Source organism: Solea senegalensis, linkage group LG2 (genome assembly GCF_019176455.1).
Source record: "Solea senegalensis isolate Sse05_10M linkage group LG2, IFAPA_SoseM_1, whole genome shotgun sequence".
Classification (NCBI taxonomy): Eukaryota; Metazoa; Chordata; class Actinopteri; order Pleuronectiformes; family Soleidae; genus Solea; species Solea senegalensis.
Window position 1 is genome coordinate 19419762 of NC_058022.1, and position 26749 is coordinate 19446510.

At 39.4% G+C, this 26749-nt stretch overlaps 1 protein-coding gene across 12 annotated transcripts in view; it reads left to right on the forward strand.

Moving 5' to 3' along the window:
• The window catches only part of lmo7a (LIM domain 7a), a 47546-nt gene extending 34376 nt beyond the window's left edge, over nt 1–13170 (forward strand). For 4 of the 12 annotated variants that reach the window (XM_044049715.1, XM_044049630.1, XM_044049634.1 and 1 more), the window contains 16 exons: nt 650–811; nt 1619–1839; nt 1922–1985; nt 2251–2307; nt 3254–3279; nt 3733–3843; nt 5390–5485; nt 6335–6822; nt 7027–7065; nt 8199–8254; nt 8899–9057; nt 9487–9670; nt 9940–10257; nt 11201–11309; nt 11760–11862; nt 11942–13170. In XM_044049715.1, coding sequence (XP_043905650.1) covers nt 650–811; nt 1619–1839; nt 1922–1985; nt 2251–2307; nt 3254–3279; nt 3733–3843; nt 5390–5485; nt 6335–6822; nt 7027–7065; nt 8199–8254; nt 8899–9057; nt 9487–9670; nt 9940–10257; nt 11201–11309; nt 11760–11862; nt 11942–11964 — 2216 coding nt within the window. In that variant the 3' untranslated portion in view covers nt 11965–13170. The remainder of the gene's footprint in view (nt 1–649; nt 812–1618; nt 1840–1921; nt 1986–2250; nt 2308–3253; nt 3280–3732; nt 3844–5389; nt 5486–6334; nt 6823–7026; nt 7066–8198; nt 8255–8898; nt 9058–9486; nt 9671–9939; nt 10258–11200; nt 11310–11759; nt 11863–11941) is intronic. The other 8 variants (XM_044049651.1, XM_044049675.1, XM_044049683.1 and 5 more) reach the window with 8 other exon arrangements.
• The last annotated feature ends 13579 nt before the right edge of the window (nt 13171–26749 follow it).

A 26749-nucleotide genomic window follows, 5' to 3' on the forward strand; every position in this document is an offset into this window, starting at 1 on the left:
AGCTTAAAGACCACAAATACGCACACCACCGTGTGCAAATCAATCTCAGCCACAGCAGTTCAGACCAACAATAACTAAATGGACAATTCTATTACCTACTCACTCAGGTCAGACAGACCTACATTAAAAGGGTAATAACAAGTAGTATCAATTTTAATACAATGTGTATAAAAAAAAGTTCCACTGTAGGTGAATTAGTGATATCACCAACTGAACATGTAAGCAATGCACTGCAAAGTTATGATGTGAAATGCCGCGTTAATAATAAACAAATAATAATAATAATAATAATAATAACAATAATAATAAAATAAATTAATAACGACAGAATGTTAGCTCTAAAAGTATCAAGTAAAGAGTGTGTGTAGCTTTTATATTGTTCAGCATTTGCCACAGTATGACTGTACATCACACAATTTCCCTGTTCAAGTGAATCTAAAAGCATTTACAGGGATGTGTTGTTCATGTCGTATTAAGCTGTTCCACTGTGAGTCCGACTGCATCTCTTATGTGTATGTGTACTGAGATAGACATTCATTTCATTTATATGCTATAAGAATACTGTGATGGACAAATTCATAGTTTCAGCCGTGGAACCTGTGACACCTTTCATGCTGCTAATGACCGGTTCCCACTGTGCCTTGAGCAGGCAGCCCAGCTGAGATGTGCCGGCTTCAGGTCGGTGATGAGGTGCTGACGGTGAACAGGCACAAGGTGGCAGAAATGAGCTACACAGACTGGAAGGCCTACATGGAGGAAGCGATCCAGGAGGGCAGTCTGGTCATGGATATTCGCCGTCATGGCCAAAACAGTGAGTCATTTGAACACTGTGCATGCGTGTGTGTGTGTGTGTGAGATTAGATTGCACCAATTTAAGGGTTGCATTCCTGGAGTGACAGTGCTGCTTATGCTGCTTGTGTTGCTAAACAGTTTTGACACTTTAAATTGGTCCGTAAACTATTGTGAAATCATCCATGAATGATCTCACGACAGTAAACTGGGTGAAGGACCTGCATCATTGTTTTTTTTTCTTTACTGATGAGGGAAACTGTTATTGTGTTGACCTCTGAGGCGTTTGTGTCTCATGTGTATTTTTTTTTCTTCTATTTTCTCTTGTATTTCTACTGTTTTTTGTCTGTGTGTTTTTTTTTCTCCTCATAAGTATTCCTATCTCTACTCATGTGGTGTTTTCCTTGTGAAGAACTAACCCAGCTCAGGGCCATGGTCCTGTGAGTGTGCTGTTTTCACAGTGTTAGTATAACAGGCTTACTATGTCAGTGTCACCTTGTAAAAATAATAAACTACCCAGAGTTGTTCACCTGAACTAACACACAGCACTGGTTAAAATAGTTTAGTGGCGTCCAGTGGTTGTGAGCCTGTTAGAATCACTGTGTGGGTTTACAAAAGCTTAAATAAGCTGCATGGCTTGGGAAGGTGGGTTCTGTGTCACCCCCTGCTGCTGTCTGTGACAACACCATAACAACAACCTTGTCCCGTGCTCCCGTCAAATGGGATATTTCACATGTACGCTAACAAACACAAATGCACTAAATCATATGGTTTTATGTGCGTAAATACTGTACATCATACTATTTGTCACTGCATTGTCTGCACGCAGACTGGGACAGAAATCAACTTTCCCTGCCATTTAAAAGCCATAAGACCATCAATCTGACCAGTACGGATCATCCAATACTTCTAGGTTCCCCTGATACAAACATCATAAACCCCAGCCTTGATTTCACCTCACGCATCTCCACGGGAACGCTGCAGTCCAAAGAGGGTCCCGCTAACCCAGTCCTCATCGTAAGTGACCTCGAATCACCCAGGTTGACTCAGGTTTGATCAGTTTTCATCCCCATCTTTGTTCGCAGTCATGTACCTTTTTAATGAGCCGACATCCTGCCATGTCTCTCTACAGGATTTGGCTTCCAACAGGGTTAATGGAAGTTTCCATGAGAAGTCTGTGACCATGAGGAACAAAGGTAAACAGCAGACAGCACACACTCAGAAAGGTTATGAAATTGATCTTGAAGTCTGTTTCTGTTCTGAATACAAAAATATACCTGGAGGGTGTCAGTTTGTTGAATAGTGTTAGATTGGTGTGGATAACATTCATGGATGTTTATACAATTGATACACCAACAAGTGCTGTAACAGTTATTTGTTTTTAAATGTTTAGATTGTATACAGATGATATCTCCCCTGGTTATACTTAATCTTTGCTGTGCTTTTCCATTCCTCATGTAGAGTCAGAACCCATATCTTTGAAAAACTTAAAACGGAGGTCAGAGTTTTTTGAAACAGGTAAAAAGCATTGATTGAAAGAAGGGCGGGGTAATCTCAATCATGAATACTCCCTCTGTGTTATCTGTTGGCTGGATTATCTGTGCTTTTGTGTCACTGAAGAGTTCCAAATGGATTTTCTCTTGCATGCAAACTGCTTCATGTTCAATGGATAAGGAACCAATTTATAAATATGTTGAGATCCTTCATGGCTTTTCCTTTTCTGGTGCCAGAGCTTAATCCTTGTGCTGTGACCCTTCCCTCCTTCAGGTGGCTCAGGTTCCAGTGTCAGTGCGCTGGTCTTCCTCTGTGGTAAAGAGGGTTGAATGTGCAGTGACTAATTTACCTTCATTTGGTACAACTGGACACTGACATACTGTTCAAACCAAAGCAGTCCGACTTCTGGAGCGAGAAGAGAGATTTAGAGAAAATAGTCTAGTCCAAAGTCTGGCCAGAATGTCAAACATAATCCCAGTGTACCAACCACAAATACATTTCTTAAAGTCCTACTGTGTTTGTGGTGTTTTTGAGTGGCTTAATACATGGTTATAGTTTTCACTCTTGTGCATGAATTTTAAAGCATTCCTGTTGCTTCCTTGGCATGCATGCATTGAAGCCTCTGTTATTTTTTCAGAGTGCCCAACCTTTTGTGCATCTTTATGCATGCTGCTGATGTGTGTGTTTGCTCAGTCTTGTCCTCACAATCAGTTTATTGAATTTCATATTCAGAGCTATAAGTGTGGCATCTAATGCAAATGTCAACAGTGGGGTGTGATCTTGACCTTTGCTGTCTGAGGCTTATTGGGAAACATCAATTATTTGATTTTAAATGTCATTTTCAGTGATTAAGTGATGCTCGACATAAAACTTTAATAAGCCATTTTGTGATACAGATACCTCTCAGTTGATTTGTATATTTACATTCTGGTGCTTACGTGTTGACTGAGTGATTTTCTTTATTCTCAAGGAGGATCAGAGGCTGTGTTGCCAGAGGTGAGTAGTTTTGACAGTTTTTGTTTAGCATAGAGCAGCACCGTTATTACAAAGCATACATCTATTATTAAGGATTTCACATGAACTTTATTCATAGTTGTCACTTTTTTAGTTGCCTACTGGGACCCATTTTATGAATGAAAGTGGATAAATAAATATTACATTACATTACATTACATGTCATTTAGCAGACCTCACCGTTGTATGCAATACATTGGGTTACATAGAAACAATTACAATTGACACACATTAAATTGCCTTGTATTACAAATATAAGAGCAGAGTTACAATGCAAAATGGACAGTAGCTTATTCACAATTTTAAGCTTGACTTTAAAACCATCATCAGAAGCGGGTGGAGGACAAGTAAACCAGGTGTGGCAGCCTGAACACTTGATGAATTAACATTCAAACAATTGCATTTACCATATATTTGTGTCTTGTTTGCCTTTAGATACCCGTTCCTCCAATAACTCCCTCATCCTCCAGCCGCTGGTCCTGGGACCCAGAGGAGGAACGTAGAAGGCAAGAAAAATGGCAGAAGGAGCAGGAACGCCAACTACAGGTACAAATGGGCTCCCTTGTATAGCAATGACATTACAGGTTGCCAGTTCATTAGGTACCCCCAGCTAAAACTAAGGGGCTTGTAAAACAATAAAGTCCTTCATTGCAGTTATAGTAATTGTCGAAACTGTTTTTAGAATGGTTGTATTCTGTAACTGTCCAACAGTTTGCGTGACAGGCTTGAAATTTGGCAGGTGACTTGGTCAGGGGATCTAAAAAACAAAACAAAACAAAACAAAAACAAGCATACATTCAAGGTGCCGCACCAGTCCAGGTAAGAGAAAATGAAACAACAGTAAACTAGAGAGAAATACAATTTTTATTGTAATGCATTATACTTTTTATGATTTGCCATACAAACTAGAACATATGAAATATTTGGTCTGCAGCTATTCACATAAACAGGGTTAACAAAATGTAAGTACTATAATACACTCTAGAGACCTCATTAAGTTGATTTAAGTCAAATGTATTCAGTGTTGCTCCAAAACAGTTTAAACCTTTATTTTAGACTGTTCAGATGTGTTTACCTAATGAACTGCAAATTGAGTGTATAGTCGTGTTTCATACAAGGGAAAATACCTAATGAACCATATTGAAAATTAACTGGGTCTGATAGCCATCTTGAAATCGATACGCCATCCCATCTGAGTCTCTTCCTAATGGGCTGGGAAGAGAAAAACTTGGTGCTCAGGAAAGGAAACCATCCGTCGAGTGTCCAACTCAAATACCGCAGAATCCTGTCAAAACATTTTTCTGAGGGTCTATTTCTGGATGGAGATCAGAGGTGTCCACACAGAGCACTGATGTAGCCACGAAACTGTGTTATTCCTCCAGTTTTCCTTTCTCCCTGTTGGATAAACGGCCTGATTTTGTAATGTTCCAAGGAGTATTTTCCTGCCTAGGGCAAAATTCTACGGGTTTATCAGCTTTCAGGGTGGTTAGGTAACATTTAGGTGAGCTTAGATTTGTTTGAAAGATTTGTCTTTTATTCTTTATTGTATTGCTTTCTTCCCATTGAACTACAGTAGGGTACTGTGCACTATAGTGTAAATACACTCTCACTTAACCTGTAAATAATGCTCCTAAAATAATGAAGTTACTGTTCTTGAACGTATTTCGATAATCAATATTAAAACAAAGATAGTTTTTGCTTCTTTTGGCATAAAATAAATTTGAGGCCTGTATGTGCCACCAAGGAAAACGCTGTGGCTACGTCGAGCTGTGGCCACAGGTGTGGATTCAGCAGTTGCTGTAGTGATACAAAGTCTAAAATAGTTTGCAGAGACTAATGTTTAAAAATGCATACAAATGTTCCTTTACGAATGTGTCATTTGTAAAAGTTGTGTTTGAATTTGATGAGTTTAATGAGTAGTGTAGTTTTTAGTAAGACATCCTTTGTGGTTAGGGGGCTTTAATTAAAAAAAGGTTTGTGCTTAGGACACTAGAATATATGTGGAATGAGTTCTGGTGTTGATTCAGTAAGTTACTCATACATGTGTAATGGGATGACCTCTGACCACCATTTCTTTTTTTTTTTTGCCCAGGAGAAATACAAGCGTGACCAGGAGAAGTTGCAGGAGGAGTGGCAGAAGGCTCAGGAGGAGATTGCCAAGAACAAGGACCAACAAGAGCTAACAAAGGTGTCGTTCATCTGTCCTGAAGAACTTTTGTTACATTACACTGTTGAAAAGAGAGAAATGTCGCCAGAGTAATTTTAAAAGCCACATATTCTGCGACTATAAAATGCCTGTCTGATAATTGTTCTTTAATGCGTGGAAAAACTGCCAGTGTTTTTCTGGAGTACTGTAATCTTACCTCTGAATGCCGAGTTTTAAATAGGAATCTTTTCTCAATGGTTCCTGCTGCAGCCTAATTCATCTCTATCGAGACCTTTTCTCCCGTCTTCATTAAACGTGCATTGACCAGGTCTAGATTCAGCATGTAAAAGACATTCTAATCTCAATGTGATTTCCCAGTTTTTTTGTTTGTTTTTTTTCTTTAAAATATGCTAGTAAATGAAATTGCTAGTGCACATTAAACACACAGCTACCAGTGTGCAATAAAGTAAATCAGATTTACCTGGTGCTGACATTCTAAATATTGTGTGACCTGTAGTGAAGTTATGTAAAGTGGCAATATGCTTTGAACTCAAATTGTAAATTCTATAAAATAACTAAAAGAGACTTGATATTTTTGATAGAATTATGTGCCATTGGGATTTTCACCAAGTGAAAGTAAAAGTAGAACAGCGTTCAGTCACATGAGACAGTCAGCAAGTGCAGCTATTCTTTCTTTGATGAAGTATTTTCTGTCCACAGTTTTGCAACAAAAACTCCCCTCAGATTGGAATTTCAAAACACTCACCACTGGAGTTTACATAAATTTCTACATCTTTGTCACAGTTCCTCTTAGAGGTCAAAAAAGTTGTGAGAACAGTTAAAGCCATCAATGCTCTAACACGTTTGCTTTTTCTTTCACCTGTCTGACAGCTGGGGCGCCTGGAGGGGAACAGCCGCAGCATCAGCCCATTCTCGTCCCTCCCTCAAGTCAACCAGGCCACAACTACTCTGTGGGAAGAGGAAGAGAGAAAGAGGAAGGAGGAACACGAGCGCCAACGACAGGCAGAGGAACGCGAGCGCCAACGACAGGCAGAGGAACGCGAGCGCCAACGACAGGCAGAGGAACAGGAGCGTCAAAGACAGGCAGAGGAGAGGAGGAAGAGGGAGGAGGAGGAGGCGCAAGAGCTGCAGCGTCTCCAAGAGGAGAGGGAGAGGAAAGAGAAGGAGAGAAAAGAGAGGCAGGAGGAGGAGAGGAAAGAGAGGCAGGAGGAGGAGAGAAAGAGGAGAGAAGAAGAGCTGAGATGGCAGAGGAGGAGAGAGGAGGAGAGGGAGGAGGAGAGGAGGCGGCAGGAGGCCGTGGAGCAGCAGCGCAGAGAGCGGGAGAGGGCCTTCCAGCAGCAGCAGCAGAAGCAGCAGTGGTCAGTAGAGACACTCCTCCTCCTCCTCTTCTCCAAAAAACACTAAAACTCACGTGTCTTTCATGTCCTCATCTGTCAATCATGCTAATAATAACACACTTATCTGCTTTATTTTTCTGTGCATGGACATAACTGCAACTAATGTGTTTGCATGTGCTTTGTCATCCACCTCCACCTGTCTCCACACTCCGCTCTTCATCACAGGGCTGCCAATGTCCAGCCTCCTCTGTCCTATACAGACAGGTTAGTACAGGAAGTTTGCATCTTGAGCCACTATGTAAAAATACATGTTGTCTACTTCCAGTTACACCACCACTGACACTAACTATCCTGTTCTTACATCACACATACTTTAAATATGGAAATTGTCTGGTTTCTTTGCTCCATATAACAAAGAAATCATTACAACCGCTCTGAATAATAAGAGAACGTCATCACGTCATTTTATGGTGCAAACAACTTATCAATTAATTGAGAAAATAATCAACAGATGAATCCATTATGAAAATAATGGTTACTTGGAGTCTATATAACAATGTGCTACAGTGACTATGTTATTACAGGACAGTATGTAAGAAGAATGAGATACATGTGTAATCATAGGGCCCCAGTTTATAATGTGAGACATTATAAGCAGAATACACGTCAACAATAGAATCAAATTAAAAGGAAGGAAACATAGTTAATTGCTATGTTTCTATGGACACTCATATGCAGAGTGATGAATAAATAAATATGGTAAATCACATTTTGTAATTTTAGAAGTGTCTGACAAATACTTTACACCAATAAACACTTCAATTTCACAATTTAACTACAGCTAAATGCGAACTAAAAAACATCTATCAATTAGTAAATGTGACATTTCTACAATGTTACTGGTTTTATTTTAATCTTGAATAAATAAATGTTGTTTTCACGTTAGTTTACCCACATTTTCAGTTTGTTTTTCTGAATTATTTATACATTTCCCTGCACAGGGACTTATCTTGGCAGCACAGTTTGTTCTTTCTGGAGTTACATAGAACCTGCCAAAGTATATAAACCTGCCAAAACATCACTGTACATCAAGTCTCCGTCATGTGCCATTGTAACCCAAAAAAAAGAGAATTGATTAGGTAGCATTGAGTTGTGCTTTCCCTAGTATCTTTTAAGCTTTATTGTTTTATTATTGTTGCATTTGTTGAACAACATTAGTTAGATACTGAGCTGCTCTTGCTCATTGTCTTCCCTTGTTCTTTATAGTATTTGCTTTAATTAAATAATTAAATAATACAAATCTACAGCACATCTAATGTATATAAACATAAGTTTATTTATTTTGCCAATGCATTTTCATTTTGTGTTATTTTTTAATTTTACTTTTACTCTGACAGGATAAAATCCAAATCATCTCCACAGCTCGATGAAGAAGAAAGACCTCAGAGGAGAGGTCAGTCTTCTCAATTTACTCTTCATTCATTTAACTACATTACATTGACATGTACAACAGTATCACATGTTTCTCTTCAAACACAAGCACAACTCCACAGATCTGTGCTCACTCTTTGTTTAGCACAAGAAGACAAACATTAGTGATGCTACGCATAAGAGAGAAAGAGAGTAAGGGGAAGGCCAAAAGATTTGCCTGTGTGAAAAACTCGCCGCTGTGTTGTCAGAACAGCACATCACCTGTGCCCTCGTCTCCTCTGTGACTCACAGTGATATTTCTGCTTGGTTGTGATGCGTTCACTGATGTCGTAAAATCCGCTCACTCACCCTCACTCTCCTCCTACAGCATTCGCGCACTCTTACACATTGCCCTGTCTCTAATAGTAGTTAGGACAATCGGGCTTTCTCCAAATATTGGTCCCCACCATCCATACTCAAACCTCGGCCCTTGGCTCCACAGTCATGTTCTGAAAATCAACAGGTTACTAAGGACTAAACTGTGGGCTGAGATAAATATGTTACCTCATTAATTCAGTAACCTTTTTTTTTATTATTATTACTGTTATATTGGTTTTTGGATATTGTTTGGACCCAAATGTTTTATCTTTTTGGGTCAATATAATACTAACTTACGTGTACTACCAGGTGTGTATGTGCAGCCGCGGGGTATCGCTCACTGGCTGCTGGAGGAGCAGTTGAGGATTGCGTGTGACAGGCACGCACAGAGTCAGCAAGCTGCATCTCAGCTGGAAATGGAGAGGAGAAACATCCTCAGTGCCATGAGATACAGGGAGCCAGAGAGAGGTGTGCTCAGGCCTTGAAGCTCCGCCTCTCCGTTTTAAATCTGAAAGCCCTTTTTTTTTTTTTTTTTTTTTGATCAATCGAGTACAAAATTTCAACAAATCGCACTTACAGTTGTTGGATTTACAGCTGAAAACAATACACAGCTAAAACAACTAGCTGGTTGATTGCAGGATGATTTCGCCATGATCGAATGCATTCTTGATGACCTGATGCACTTTTACATGAAGAATGTTGATATTATAGGCTCCACTGCTTATTCTTTTATAAATCTTGGGGGGAAAAACACTATCTTCATCATCACAAGCTTTTCCTCCGCTTCCCATTTTTATTCCATTTCCTCAGCTGGCTGTGATTTACTTCCCACTTCCAAGAAACCTTTCATCCCGCCTAGCATAATGTTCTGTTTATCTCTCCTCTCTCGATGTGCAGTGACAGGCAGTGGACTGGATGAAAGGAAAGGTCAGCAGGCTCTGTCGCAGTCTGAGCTGGAGCGGCAGCAGATCCTGAACGAGATGAAGAAGAAAACGTCGCTGCTGACGGACAGCAGCTGGATACGCCAGCAGTCCTCTGGCTTCGCCAGCAACAAGGAGAGTGACGTGCCACCCATGCGCAGGTACGCCACAGTCTAACCAGAATATACAGCGGTAAAACACACAATCTCATCTATGTGGTGCGAGGATGGTGGTTTGCTTTTACTAAAATTCTACTAAAAAGTCAACCTGAACTGAAGGCATTAGTTAGTCTGGCTGCCACGCTGCGTTTGTGAAAATTGGTCACACAATTAGTTTCTTCATATCAAACCAAATGCACAGGTGGTAGCCAGACAAATGAAATGTCTCAACTAACCGGCTAATGCGAGCGTGGCGTGGGTTGGCTTTGCAGAGGCGAGTCTCTTGACAACTTGGATGCCTCCTATAACTCCTGGCGCTCATCATGGACACCCAGGAGCAACTCATACGCCCCAAACTACACTCGGCCCCACTCTGCCCTTTCAGGCAGCACCTCTTTTTACAGTAGTGGATCAGCGACCCAGCGGCCTTCCTCCACTCTGCCCTCCTCCTACTCCATGGGCTCCCTCCAAAGCGGGGCAGGAACCTCCTCATCCCTTCGGTCCTGGCGGACACCCTCACCCTCCTTTTCATCATCCACCACTTCTCCAGAGCCAACATCTGAGGCAGGTGTCCCTCAGCAGAGGAGCAGGTAAAGGAACAGCTTTGCTTTGCTTAACACCCCCAATAAGCTGCCTCACTCCTGTCACTGGTATACTGGGTCAAAGTGGTGGTGGTGGTGTTATTAAACCATAACTCTGGTTGGGGAGTTTTTTTTTGGTAAAGGATATCCTGAATCCTTTTTTTCTCCAATTGTATTCTAAATGTGCTACAATACTGCTGTTGACTTTAATATGTATTTATGTGACATGCTCCATACAATCACCCTCTATTGTACATTCATCAGGTTTATATGCACCTACAGTGAATGTCATTTTTTTTTGTACAGGTTCTTTGTTAATATTGTGTCTATGGTAACCATTTGTGACGTCATAACAATGTGAACTCTTGTTTTGAAGCTTTGATATTCACGTCGAAAATTCACAGACGCCACCTGCTCCCACTGGGCGACACCAGCTGTCAATCACACTGGTGTCCACTCATATGCTCATATGACCATAAAATTTTAACTGATGTTGTAAATCAAGTGAGAAGTAGGTTCATTTTCCCACAAATTTCTATTCAAACTGAGTTCCTTTTGCAACCATCCGAGTCGCCACCTGTTGTTCTTAAGCAGCGGACAGAAGACTACGTCCACTTTTTATAAACGGTCTATCTTGATGTTTTTAAGACTTCAGCTTACAGTAATAAACATTTCTGCAGATTGTGTTTCTTTGTTAAAGTGATAAATATTTGCTTCCTCTTTTTTGTCAGGCATAGAAGGTGTACACTCTATGTTCAAATTGTTACCAAAATTATTTTAGGTGATCGAACAATTCAGTGAATAAAATCCCCTTTAGCAGTCGCCTCATTTGACCCATATCCAAATGCTGTATAATAATCATTTTAACCCCATTGTATACCAGTGTGTGTGTGTGTTTTGTCATGCGTTTGTGCTCGGCTTTCAAATCATGGCTGTACGTTCTGTAATCCAGGTCAGTGAGTGGCAAGAAAGTCTGTACGTTCTGTGACACCCCGCTGGGAAAGGGAGCAGCCATGATCATCGAGTCCCTTGGGCTCTGTTATCATTTGGGCTGTTTTAAGGTGAGAGCTGGGCTCCCGTCGGCCTCGGAGCACATCTGCAGCATGATTTTGGCCAATCCTCCAAAACTAACTTGATTATGCCAGACTCTCTTCTTCTTGCTGCTAACCTAATGAATCTCAAGGTCCTGCTTTCTTCTAGTGTCATGAAAAGTAGAAACCTGAAAGTATAACTTATCAAAACCCTCTCACCTTGTTTCTTTCTACCAGGGCTTAATTCCGGTTGTCGATCCATCTTGAAACTTTTGTTTTCACTTCACTTTGGTCTCCTGCATCTAAGTTGTTATCCGTCTTGACTTTTATCTCTCTTCTTCCTTCCTTCATCTCCTTCTGTGCATACAATCAAGTCTCTCCTCATCACTCCTCCTGTGGATTGGACACTATAGATTTTCCCTTTCGCTATGGAGTTTCCCATTAATTGACCAGTTTTCCCTTTTTCCTGAACTTCCCCAGTGTATCGAGTGTAAGTCGAACCTTGGAGGATCGGAAGCTGGCGCTGAAGTCAGAATACGAAACAAACAACTCTACTGTAACACCTGCTACATGCGATTCAAAAGTAGGTGCTGATCCGCATTAGGATGTGTAGTTTTTCGGCAGTTTGTCTCTAAGTGTAATGTTGCTTCATTTTCTTTCAGGTGGCCAACCAACCTCTATGTGATGTCAGTGTCCTCCAGCAGATTGATGAAGAAACTACTTGTGACAACAATCCATGAACACTAAAGTGAAGCCACTGCTAATAGCTGGAGCGCCTGGCGTGGACATAACTTCCATTTTTGAGTGTAGAAAACTGCCAATGTTACTCATTGGCAAGAATCATGTTCATGCTCTGACAGTGTGTGATTGAGAGGGTAAGCTTGCAAAAGAGGTTATCTACAGTACTTTAAAAAACATTTATATCTTATTAAGTATTACAGCTGCACAAAGTGTAAGGCTTCTGCATGCACCAGAGTTTTGTTGAAAATGTTTGTTAGCCATGAAAATAGCCGAGCAATAAACTGACTATAAAGTTACGCATTGGTTTGACTGTAACTCGTTTGATTTTGGAGACACCGAGAGAGAAGCCTTCGTTCATCTTCCCCTCGTTTTCATGCTTGTTTTTTTTCTGCTGAATCTTGTGTTTAGTAACACGTTTGTAAACTAAAGTATTCCTGTCATGTGTATGTGCCTTTTCAATTGTAACAGGGAGAAGTAAGATTAAGATGATTAGCATTGTTTCAAAATGTATTTAAAAACATCTGCTCAGTCTGGAGATATCAATGATTGATGGAGCATTATACACAGTACATATATGTATATATATATATATATATACATATATATACTGTATATATGCAGACAGTAACCTTTGTAAATAAAAAGACTAAATGCCCCTCTTGTGTTTCTTACTATTTTTTTTGTAGTAATATTCAGGTATACGATGCAAGGTTTTCTCTGCCTCTGTTATCTGAAATTATTATGCTCATCTTTCTGTCTGTCCCTCTAATTCTCTGTTTCTCTGTAGTGCCACAGTCATAATGAAAGGAATTTCAATGAGCTTTTGTGCAAAGGTTCAGAGGACCTGCCTGCTTTGTGTTCTCCAAAGCTAATTTGTCATGCATTTTTCATTCAGTGTGCATACATTACATTTCATTTCACATTGATAGGTTATTCTCCTAATTCACTCTGTCATTCATACAGCGTGCAGTGCTGCATATTCATACAAGTAGGGAATTGCATACAGTTTTGCATTTGAGCTGCAAGGTAAAAACGTGTCCTTATTTCCCATAAATGAAAGTAAGTTGAACTGAACCGATATATGTAAATATGTTGGACCCAGAATAAATTGGCGCTGTGTTGTGAAGCAAATGCAGCTCCTGGAAGCAAACCTCAAAATTTGATATTCCTTTTAGATGTTTGTCTGCACTCCTGTGGAAGACCAAGTTAAATTCTCATGTTCAGCAGACAAGAATGACCTGAATGTCAAAGAGCAGAGTGCAATGACTATGAAATAACACATTTTTTAAACTTCCATGATAAATATCCCATTTTTTCGACCTTAAGCAAAGGCTTTGAGGTGGCTTGTGGTGGTGTGTTTGTGTGTGCATACTGAGGTGCTCTATATAACAAGATCGGCCCAATGATGGGAAACAGATGGAAGATCCTAAATGTGTGTACTCTGTCCTCCATCCTCCTCACTCTCTGCTTCTTTATGTTTGCCCACATGGAGGAGGTTTGCCATTTTTCAGGGGATTTTCCAGCTGGCCCACAAGGACCATTCCTTATCTTAAAACTAACACTCAACAACACGCTCCATCGCTCCATTAAAGTCCTTATAAAATATTTTTATTTCAGGTAGTGTAACTTGGACAGGCCAGAAGGGGGCACTGTGATTTAAGATTTTCATCAAGTAAACCTGTAATGATCTTTAAGTCATATTTTTACAGTAGGAAATTGCGTATATTATTGAACAGTGAGACAAACTGACAATTAATTTACTCCTTATTTCTATAGTAAAATTGCTTGAACAGTATGGTGGAGGTCAGGAGCAAGAATCCAGTGAAAGTTTCTCATCAGCTTTTTGTTAATTAAATAATATTTTACAGTCACAAATGACAGATTTCATTATCGAATGAGCTGAGCGAAAATTGCTTGAAACTTAATCTGAAGGCAGTGGGAGTGGCCAGGAGTAAAAATACAATGCAATTTTGAATATTTGATGGAGGAAATTGCACAGTTTAACCACTGCATTGCAGCTGATTACTTAAAAAAAAATTAACTTAACTTAACTCGTCCTACATTTTCTAACTCTAACGACTTCCAGATTTTCAGACTGTCCTACACACAAAGGCTAGAGAGATTTTGTTCATAAAAGAAACATACAAAATTTGTTTTATATTATGGCTTGAGTGTTTAGAATTTCAGAATTTTACCCCCAAATCCATCTATTTTGTGGAGGTAATCAATATTTGCAAAAACAAATCTATTTTGTCTCTATGTTGACACATAGAGACAGATACAGTTTGTAAATTCTCAGAATACATATTGTTGCATAATAACAAAGTCAACATTTGAACTCTATGTTCTCAAATGGCAGGGAGCTCAAAAGCTGTCTAAGGATGAGAGATCAAGCTTTGAGTGAGGCTGCTAATCCACAATCATGACCATACTGCAGCTTGGTCATTGCTTACATTTTCAGTGGTAAACACATACAGTACAGTGCACAGTGCTGTCCTTTTTAAAGCAGAAAAACCACTTACTCCTTTACTCTCCAGTCAGAGTCACTCTTCGCATTAACAGGTCTGTCTGGTGGCTGCAACTCTGTCTTTTGAAAAAATGGAGTTTTTTTTGCACGCTGCACCTCCCACGATTTGCCTCTCAGAAGGAAGATTTTTACACCTCAGAGAAGCCATCAGAAACCAATTCACCTGCAGCTTGAACTGAAGCTATAATTAGTCATGTAACTGCAGACACCATCTCACTAGACCTGTTGCCATGGCTTGCAGGCCCCATGCATACGGCTCACAGCTATGTCATGACTTCAATTAACTTCAGGGATTAAAGAAAATTGTAAGACTGTATAAGACGCAATGGTATATCTGTAACTCTGATTATTAGTAAGAATCCATGAGGCTATTTTCCAACTTCAGATTTGATTCCCTTTCGGAGAATCCCTAACCTCAGAAAAGATGTAACAACTTCACAAATGACTACAGTGGGTTCACAATTTTCTTTGTGATTAGTAAACATGACTCATCTTGAGCAGTGTTGCCAATCTCTCTCTCTCTCTCTCTCTCTCTTTCGCTACTCTATTGTGACTGTTCTGAAAAGCAGTCACAGTATCCACAGGGTCAAACAGTCGTAACAGCCAACACAACCATTCTTCAAATTTGAGGAAAAAAACCAACGAAAGAAAACACTTCTTCATCTGTCCTCCTCTGTGTGTAAGAAGATTCCATCAGCCATGTTAGCATCAGGGATGAGAACATCTGTGATTTCACTGCGTGGCCTTAGCGAGCACCCCGGTTTATTTTTGCTCCACTCTTTAGCAGCTGAGGAAGGAAAAGAGTCTCTGCTAAAAAAAAACAAATCCACCGGAGTTCCATTTTGAAGTCGGCAGGGAAGAGAAAGAGCAGTGTAGAAAGGGTTACACGACTGTAAAATGATAAGACTGCATGGTCCCAGCTGGAGCACCCTGATATGCTTCAGACTTCATTATGCCTGGGGTGACAGGGGACCAACTTCTCTGTCTTCAAATTAATTTATACAGCTCCATAGCTGAACATGAGCTGCAGTAGTGATTCTCAGTGATGCGTTGGCCATCTTGTAATTTTTGTGTTTCCAGCAGGGGAAGATGTACAGAGGGAGATAATAATTTGCTGACAATGATTTTAATTTATCCACGTGCCTCCTCAACATCACACTCCATTCATAATTTCTATTTAAAGCCTGTGTTTTATAGCTGTAAGCATGAAAGCGGCAAGCTTCCTTCCAGCCTGCTCTGTTTGTTCTGCCACCATTCATCCACATTTGGTTCCATGCCACTTTCCCAGTCTCTTAAAAGTATATATATCTTGTACTTTTATATATCTGCCTGAGACGTCATCTCTTACCCCATTACCCCTGCCTCTGTCTTCTACCCCTTGTCACCCAGGATTGAAGTTAATTAGAATTTCAGGGGTAAGTTTAAAAGACAGGATGACACACTCTCAAATCTGCCCTTGATTTGAAATCTGTAGATGCAGTTTGACGTTGGCACTGCACACATCACTACAGAGTCAGACCGCATAATGGATGTCCTGTTTGTACCTGCCACCCACAACATCCAGCCCACATCACAGGAGCTGCAGACACGGAAATGTCTTTTACCAGCCAATTCATGCCATTTTAGGGATATTTACACCACATTCACAGAAAACATTTGTATCAAAGACGTACACTGTTCAACTTAATCAGTTTTTATTTTGTATTTAAAAAGAAAGATTCTCATCCATTTAAAGATGCATGCAGGTTTCAAGACTTACTGTATCATGCTGAATAAAATATTGTATAGTGTTTTACAGCAGGGTATATTACTCAACAATGTTGTCCGAGACCGAGACAGTTAGAATTTTGTTAATAGGGTGAAACCAACGCAACAAGAGAGAGTCGGTTGAATAGTATAATGTGCATATATGAAGGTTTCATTATTGAGAGAAGGAAACACATGCACACGCATCATTCCAACACTTTATAGGACTTATATAATAGTCCAAAGGTTTCCCTCATTAACCTGAAGTGTACTATAAAGAATGTACTCTTTAGCCTATATTTCTGCTTTTATTTATTATATTATTGATATATATTAAGGGCAATCAACCATATGAAGATATAGATATGAAGGAAATATATATTTATATAGTGGAAAATGTGCTGTGAGGTTAGTAAGTGAGTTTAAGGGCCCATTAAACATGCAGTAAGTGTCATATCCATGAGACGAGCAAGTGCGTGTGTGTGTGTGCAAAACATGCATACTTTTTGGTTGGCCCTTTTAACTTCAAAGAGCTTTTCGGGTGTGTATGTGGTTGTGCATGCTTGTGTGTGTGTATTTGTCACACCCTGTGTGCCTTCAGGAGTGGTGGAGAGTGTGACTGTGCATGAGAGTCACTTATTCACCACTGGATGCAGAAATGCCAGCACCCAGCTTTGTCTCTCTCTCTCTCTCTCCCCCCCTGTCTCTGTCTCTCTGAGTAGCCATATGGGCAACTCAATAATCCTCTGAATAGTCTGAGGCCAACCTGAGGCTGGAAGAGCTTGATTAAAACAGACCAAGAGCAGAACCATTTAGTGTCTTTGTGTCAAATGATTTTTTTAAACACGACACACCAATTGATCGCCTCAGGCTATGTAACGTTTTTGCCAAAGTAAAATATGCTCTATGGTTCAGGGTTTACGTATTTTGCAACCTGCAACCAAACAGTTTATTAGTTGTTGTTTTTTTATATATGCAAATGTAAATCAAACTGTTTATTGTATTTTATTTTACTCCACAGAAAGGGCATGAATGCAAACCTGATGTTTTGAATGTAGAGCAGGGCTCACTTTTACACTGGACCTGTCTGCACACAAAACCTTCTGTGACAGTAAGACTAAATGTATTGTACTCGACTTTCCCAGTCGATCCATATTGTTTGCAGCACTTGGAGCACATTTAAGACACTCGCCAAAAGAACAGCTTCTGAATGAGCTTTAGGAAATGTATCGCAATGACATGGAAGTGTGACACCTTATGGACATCGATATAAGATTTGATGATATGAGATTACTTCTATTGCGTCTTTAATATTACTTTTCTTTAAAATTTTCTTTTTCTTATTTGGAGGGCTGTAATATGATGGAGGGATCGGTATGTATCTGTTTAACACTGTTTGCTTATTATTTAATTTGTTTAGCAGCTCCACATGTGTCTGACTGGTGTTTTTGGTTGTTTTTGAACCTCCTCATAGAAGTGTGTGACCCCACCAGTTGCATCTGTTAGTTAGTATATTGTTTCTTGTGTTTAGTCTCACTTAACGCGTGACACTAAAATGTTTTAAACTGTTTATTTGTGTCTTCATTGTTTTTGCCCTGAAATAAGATGTTTTTGTGGAACTCCCACCACTTTAGACAGAACAGGCTGTCATGCAGATTATGTAATGACAAATGTTGAGCTCAGTGTAACAGATGATGTGGTTTGACAGCTCAGATAATGCAACAATGGGTCATAACTTGAATACCACGGCTGGTTTTTAAATATTTCAGAATGATGTGGTAGATCATAGCAACCCGTATAGACTTTTTTAAGTCTACATCGCCCTACAGTTTTATGGAATCTTCTAGGAAGTTTCAGCTCACTGTTATGGTTCACACTCACGCACAGCTGCCCAGAGCATAAACAAACAAAGCAGCTGCTTATGGTCTCATAGTCACCAGAGGCTTCCAAATAAATAAAAAATTCTAACTATCCTTGGGTTTGCTCATTTTAGTCAGACTATAAACATTTAAAGCTCCGCTAGTCAATATTTGAATATTAACAATGGGTCTCATAACCACTTGGAGAGTTTCCAAACCAACAAAGCAATAACTATAACTGAATATTTACATGTCACTATTTAGTTACTGGTGTTCATTGATATTCATTATTAGTTTTGAATATCATTTCCACACCATTTTCGACAACTACAATTTTGAGTATTTTAGTATGAGGGTAAACTATGCAGTACTGGATAATAACTCAACAGTAATATAAATAAAAAAAAAACCAGTATACCCATTTTAAATAGGTTAAAAGTGATATTTTCATCTGCACTGTTGTAGAAAACACTAGTATTTTGTATTTTATCAACTATGACTAAAAGTAAATGCCATTCTTTATATGTAACAGTGTATGTGAAGACAAATGCAGATGCATGTCTGCACAAAGATCCTGCTGCCCGACCATAAATACACCATATTTATTTTCTGTCCACCTACACCTGCGTGCAATAGAGATTATATCAAAATCCAGCTTCGGCTAAAAGCTGGTTTCTGCCTTTTCATTCAATTCTAAATATATTGATGCTCTCAATACAGATATATATTTATAATTATCCCCATGCTGTTTGTCTTTTTTTTTTCTTTTCCTTTAGAGCCCTGCTGTTGGCCTTCTGCAGCTGTGACAAACAACAGTCTCTTTTTTGCCTGCTGTGGAAAGATTATAAGAGAAAGAAAAAACATATAATATATATACACAAAAATGTGATTATGATTAGTTTGTCTGCAGTATGCACTTTAGATTGGCCTTGACAAGTTCAGGTACGATGGTAGTCAGTGATTCTGGCAAATCAAGAGTGAGTTTGACCATCATTTATCATTCCAGTATACAGTAGCACTTTGTGCTAACTATAAATATCACAGTGCATATAAAGACAGAAGCTTCCTCATTATGTATTTCATTGTGCAACCGCAGATCAAACAATCTCCTGACTTGCTAAATTCACCTCTCATCTCACTGACTTTGTGTCTTCATGAAGAAACACAAGACTATGGAGTGAATGGAGACGGGACTTCACTGTTGCTACTAGAGCAGGTAGGCAATATTTTATCTGAAAAGCGCCACAAGAACATGAAGCTGCCAGTCGAGTCTTTTGTTTGGGTCCATTCAACATCATTATCTTCCTCACAGAGCTGTAATTACAGCATAGTGAATGGCTTTCCAGAAACCATCATTTCCTGCTCTGAAAGCTCCTTGTTTTGTCTGTGCTACGATGGAGGAGCTCAGCTACTGTCAATATATTGATATTAACAATTACGACAGCAATTCCGTGCCTGTGCTATGAAAGTGGACATCAATAAGGAGTGAGGGGATGAAATTGTCCTAATAGTCAGTGACATATCGGATACTTGACCAGGTCTGCATTTACTGTGGAGAACAGAATTCTATAGAACCATGATCAGCAGCAGACCACTCAGCAGGGACGGTGACGCAAACTGTAACGATTGCGCTGTTTGAAAAAAACCAAAAACGTTCTTCAGATATTCCTCTCTCAGTGTTAGAGCTTAAATTTGGACTTTAAGGCTGCAAATCAGTGACTTCAACTTTAGCCCTCGTGTCCCAGGCGTAAAGGACACAGATACGCCAGCTGCTATTTTATTCATACTTGACTGTAGGTCCGGAGGGAATGAAGCTGGAGCTGGGACATGGCGCCCCTCAGGGATTTAACTAAAGCCCGCGCTCCTACATCACTGTTTGATGATTTGTTTGTTCTGGATGAATGCTCATCATTCATATTCACATTCTGAAGGCTGTCCACACAAAGGGAAATGAAATTTTAATAACATTGCTTATCATATCAGTGTTAATTTTGTAGGAATACAAAAGCTTTCCTATTGCTACAAAATACACCGAGCTGAATAAAAGCCTTTGCACCTAAGGCACAAAAAGTAAATCATGTGCACTCTGTTGTACTTTATTAGTCCCCATGCCTCGTCTCACCGTGCTCTCTGTCCATATGCACACCATAATCTCTGAATCAACATCTCCCAGGACACTCTGCCTTAACCAGGGTTTAGTTAATGCAGTGTGTTCTTGTTCAGGTTCACTTAGTTTGCTTTACTGTTGATAAATGTGACCACAAATTCCATGGTTGCAAAACAAGGTGATATACTCCGACCACCAGCTGCCATGGATAAATCCTCCTTCTTTATTGTCTATTTGCCATCTCGCCATTACCTTGGTTTACCATTAAACCCTGTAAGTGCTCCAGAGTCATACACAAAGCCAAAAGAAAAGCTAAGCTTATTAGAGTGTTTGGATTGTTAACTTATTTAATGGCCTGGGTATTTGCTCCAGGTAATCATGAAAACATCACTTAAGCCCGTTTGTCACTTAACTCAATTTCATGCTCTCCTGAGCTGATTCTTTATGTCCTTAGGTGGAGGAGATAGGAGTTGTTTTGAGCAGAGTGGATCATTCCTGTGACACGCACCCTTCATGTGCCACTACACTGTCTGTATGAGAAAAACATCTTTGGAAGAAAAAGCAGGTATTCACTTCTAAGATACTAATTAATCACTTCATCACTAAATGATTTGTTTTGCCCTGGGTTGACTACAGACTTTCTGTGTGTTTGCTTTGGGCGTTCCAGCTTCTAGACACATGCAGATTCGAGTCATGGTTATGTTAATGTTCCACTCTAAGATGACCATGGTTGTCAGTGAACATGGAGGCTTGTTTGTCTCTATATAGTGACCCTGTGATAGAATAACAATCTGTTTTGGTTGTACCTTGCCTCTTGCCAAATGTCAGCTGGGATTAACTCCCCCAAAGAATACACTTTTGATGGATGGGACTGATAGCAGAGTTGTGCAATCAATTTTATCTTTAACTTTCATTTTATATCAAGTTGTATAAGGTGATGGTTTACTTTAATATTACTTTTATTGTGTTTCTTCCATTAACATGTTTATAAATTTAAAGGTCCAGTGTGTAAAATACATTTTTGCAGGATGCATTAGCAGATATTGAATATCTGAGACTTCAAATTCTTTGCATAACAGAAAGGATGCCATTCTCCTTAATTTGCGTAGTACGCTTCCACTTCAAAAGGTGAAATGCTCACTCTGGCTGGTTTGCCCATTCAGGCTGGTGTAGTAACATGGCAGCACAAGATGACAGCCACTGTAAGGCAAGGCCCTTGCCTGAAGTACATATAAAATGCTTATTACAATGCTACAAAAAACAAATTATGTTTTGTTTTTTTAAGAGTGATTATGCACTTGGAAGTATATGTATGTTCAATTTATGTCACTTATTTCTGCAAAATGTCACACACTGGACCTTTAAAACATGTCAGAGTTGTTTACATTTTGTATTGAGGCAACGAGAAAAGTATTTGTATGTACATTTTTAGTCATATATATACAAGTTATGATAAAAAAAAAAAAAACGTATAAAACAGTCTTAATTTACCTGCATTGATTTACGAGACAGTACGATCAGCATGGTTTACATCATATTGGACGGCTTCTTTATTATAACAGGAGTTTTATTTTCTCTGATGTTCTGTCTTCCTTCTTAACATATATAACATATAATCAACTTCCATGACATCACATCTTTACAGTCCTCAACTCGTCCTTGTTGTTGTCATGGCTACCAGGTGGAATGTTTGGAGCCCTGTTGATTTTCTGTCTTTAGTTTGATTTTAACAGGATTGACTTCCAGACCCTCGACACAGCCCCCCCTACACTCTTATCACGAACAGTATGGACAGCATTCACATCCTCAGCTCTGAGACAAACAGCAAATCCGAAACATCTTCCAAATATTTCCTTGTGGCTCCTGTCTTCCATTGGTTCTGTTCAAATTATTTTGACAAATAATCCCTTTTCTTAATTAACTGCAGCACTAAGCCGGGCAGTTTGTGATAAACTCCCACATGTTATTATAATGGATGCCACTTAAAGAGCTTTTTTTTTTTCACTAAACCACTGATTGATTTTCAAGAGCTTTAGCTCTTTATGGCTTCAAGTATTTCTGCAAATCCCACTGATGGTGAAAATACCTATAGTTAATCTCAGTGTGAAACAACACTATCCTTTTAAAAATGAATTGTTCAGTATTTCTTGAAAATATAAACACTACTTGCGATTGTTAGATGAGAAACACATTTTCATCTGGGTGGCCCATGGCCAACAGTAAAGGAATTGGGCTTGTAACTGGAAGGTCACAGGTTCAAATCCCTGGAAGGTCCCTGGGTGCAGATAAGTGTTGTCCACTGCTCCCGTGCCAGGCTTGTGTGTGTTCACTGCTGGTGTGTAAAAAGGATGAGTCAAATGCAGAGGTCAAATTCACTATCACTAATTGGTGTGTCTGCGAAAAATAACTAAATGTAATTCAAATTCATGGGAAGGTGTTACACTGAGAGTAATTGTCATTACCAAGCTTTTATCGCGATATTTAATATTCTCTCAACTCTTTCCGAGCTAGAAAGTTCATTTGAAGATGGTATCGCCATAATATTACCCCCCTACTACTAAATTATTGCCACGATATTATCATAAAATGACTGTACTGTAAGGTTAAGTGGATTGCTGACAGATAATAAGTTTAGTATGTGTTAAATTTACAGTCACTTGTAAGTCATATAAGTACATTTTCTCCCATAGCAATGTTGTGCACAAGAGCGAGGAACAAACATTGGTGGATCAGCCGATACTGTGTTGTGTTGTTCGCGTCTTTCTTTTTTAGTGCTCATTAATCCTCCCCTGCCCTTTAATAATCTCTGCCCGCCAGCCTGTGGTATACTGACTGAGGAGTGGCAGCTGTTGACATCTACTATGAGACAGATTTAACTCTGATTTGAGACGGTTGATTCTTTTTATAATTGTAGGTCATGCCGAAGCGGCTATTGCTGATTTACCAGCTGGAGCACAGCTGCTGTATGCTGCAATTCCTCCAGAATACCACCTTCTGTGTTCCTAAAAACCCCCTTCAAATGTGATAAGTAATCAATACCACTAATATGCAATCCCATCTGGCCTTATCCTGCCTATAGTGAATGTCTAACACTGGGTCAATGGCTGCTCAGGTAGATGAGGATTAGCTGGCTAAGTGAACAGGATGAAGCGATGAGTCCACCCTGCGTGAGGCTGGTTGCTATATCTCCGTTTTCTTCAGTATGGGCTGGTGGGAGGCCAATGGGAAAACCTGATGCCCCGCTCTCTTTAAAACCTCGAAGATCAGAGAACAACCACGGCATGAGGACACAGACACATCTGCTCTTTTTTATTTGCTGGCACTGCCATTAGTACATTACATAATTTCTTTATTATGTAATTGTTCTTGTTTGCTAATGGCATCAGAGGAGAAGGAGCCAAGCTGACGGCCAAGTACCAATCAGTACCTGTTATTTAAATCTGCATAAATATCTTATTGTGATTCAAGAAAACATTTTCAATGCAGAACACATAACATCATTGCTGATAACAGCAGCAGGTCGTGAGTGACTCACAGTAATGAATCTTATCCCACCTCTGCACTTCAAAGTCTGTGACATATCATTTGTCTGTTCTTGATCAATATTTCATGGCTAAATGTATAAAGGATCAAGACGTTGTAGCTAAAATGATTCCTTGTAACTGCAAGGGGATGTATCTGGAGACATCTTTAAATACAAGGAAAGCTGCTTTCTTTCCTTAATAAAAGGAAAATATTCATATGTATATATATATATACATATATATATAGATAGATAGATAGATAGATAGATAGATAGATAGATAGATATAGATAGATATATGTATAAAAAACATTGCTGGTATTATTAATGTCATTATGTCAGTGAACACTATACTATGAAATTTTAGGGCAATAATATGACCTGAATGTGATCACTTGGAAAAGGAGGGGGGAAAGGAAATGAAGCAGCATAATTGCCTGCAACAGTTTGTATAAGGAAACAGAAGCCAGTCATTAGGTCTCTGCAAATCCAATTGACTTCCACACCGATTGAAGCAGGCATTTACTGTAAGGGTTTAACTGCACAACACACGCATCAGTCTCTTAGACGTCCACATTCAAACTGTACCTCGTTAAAAGAACATCCAGTGCTCCAGGAGCTTCATAGACTTTACAGCGACAGACAAACAACAGAACAGGTAGAGCGGAGAGCATTGATCATCAAAGCATGTTTCACAGGGAAACACATGTTCACAGGGAAAGTTTTGAATGTGACACACTTGGGGCTCTGTTTTATACCTGGTGCAAAGCAGCACACAGCACAGTGCACGTGCATGTTTATATACCAAGTATTTTTTCATAGGCTTATGTAAATGGCTCATGCACTTACATGGGCAGGTTCACAATGTACGTACACACAGGGACGTCCTTCAGTGCTTCAGTTCAGGATCAGTAGACGGTGGAGGTAGATGGTCCACCAGCCAAGGACCATGTCCCGATGCTTCTATGAAGGGTTCTTGCTGCAACCGTAGATTATCTACCCGCGCACTTTCATGGGCAGAGAGTCATTCACTTCTCCAGTTTCCGGCATTCACCATTTAAATAGCAACTAGTCTAACAGCCAATATAACCTAAAATGTCTTCTTCTTCTGTCCTCTTTGTGTAAGAACATTCCATGTGGCCATCTTTGATTTTGCTGCATGACCTTTAAGAGCACTCTGATATATGTTCATTCCACTGCTTAGCAGCCAAGGAAGAAAAAGAAATTCGTAATGGGAGTTCCATTTTTTTTAGTCGGCAGTGAAGAGAAAGAGGAGTGCAGAAAGTGTAACATGATTCTAAAATGATAAGACTGCATGGTCACAGCTGGGGCACCCTGATATGCTTGAGACTTCATTATGCCTGGGGTGACAGGGGACCAACTTCTCTGTCCTGAATTAATCGACACAGCTCCACTCATATGGCTGAGAATGAGCTGCAGCACTGATTCTCAGTGATGCCCTTTGTATCTTGTGCTTTCCCTGCAAGAAAAGATGAGCAGAGGAGGGTAATACTTAGCTGACACTGATTTTGATTTATCCACGTGCTTCCTCAACAGCATACTCGTGCATTAACCTCACCTGTTTCCTTATATTTCTTATTCATTCAATGTCAAAGTCAGTATTGCACTCTGCTGCCCTTAGTAAGTCACCTGCCAAGTTTGAAGCCTGTCAGGTGACCTGTTGGACTATTATGACAGACAGATAGACAGATGTGATGTGATCTATTGGTAAGAACACTGTTGCAGTAGGCAACAGCAATGCCAGCTATTGTGCAGGTGGAGTTAATTTAATGCAAGGAAAAGATTTTCCTAAATAAAACAATTCTGTATATAATTAGAATTACAATTTAAACTCTTTTAATTTGTCATAGCCATTTTTGAAAATGCAGCAAAAACTCAATAACACTAAGGATTCAGAAACTCAAGATTGGATTAGTTATAAAGTGTTTCTTGTCCCCTTGAGGCTTGCAAAAGTATACCGTACACCAGTTCACACCATACAATAAATACAGTAAATTGAAACATATGTAAATGCATATATCAGTGTCATGTAGAACATGGAAAAGTCAAGGATCATCAGCATATCAAGACACAGACTTTATATTAAGTTGGTTTAAAAGTCCAGTAACATGAATGGACTGATCTTGAGAAACGCAACATGTTTTCATGATTTATCAATATATCTTAAAGAAACATACGTGACTGTGTCTGTGTCTGAAAACTGTAGAGTTGATATTACCATGATGATGCTTTTCTCCTGTCACACTGGTTCCCAGCAGTCGGTGAACCTTTGTGTTCACATGACTGACTCTTGCTTTTGATCAGAGAGGGAAAATCACACCCTTCAAGGTCCACGCACATGGTTGAGTGGATAACAACAAAGGCAAGAACAGATGCCTGATGCCTGACATAAGTGATGACCAAATGAACATCAAGGCATCTCAGTGGTGGATGGATGATTGTATTGTGTTGAATATAAAAATGCGACCCATGGAGTTATATCTAATGGACCTGAAGACAGCAGTAGATGATAGACATAAGTGTTTCTAAAGAGAAGAAAGGCAATAAAGAGAAAATACTTGAATTTCAACCTTTTGGCATGTGACCTTTAAAAAAAGAAGCTCTACCTTTCAAAAGACAATTAAACGTTATCAGATGAGGCACAAATATACCAGAATATGTCAGCGAATAATAGTCAGATAAAGAATATGGACCACGAGAAGACAGATATTTACATATTTACAAAAAGTTATTCATTACTTATTTTTATTTTCTTCTCAGTTTGGGAACTTAGCACCTTTTTATTCTATCCCCTGTTTCTCCATATTTTCCCACTGTCCCCTGTTCATATAGGTAGGATTCTGTCATGAGAAGACAGAGCAAACTGGAAAGATAAGCAAATTTGCTTTGTTGAAAACCCTGACAATTTAACACAAAGTTGACTTTTCAGTTAAATTCTTGGTAACA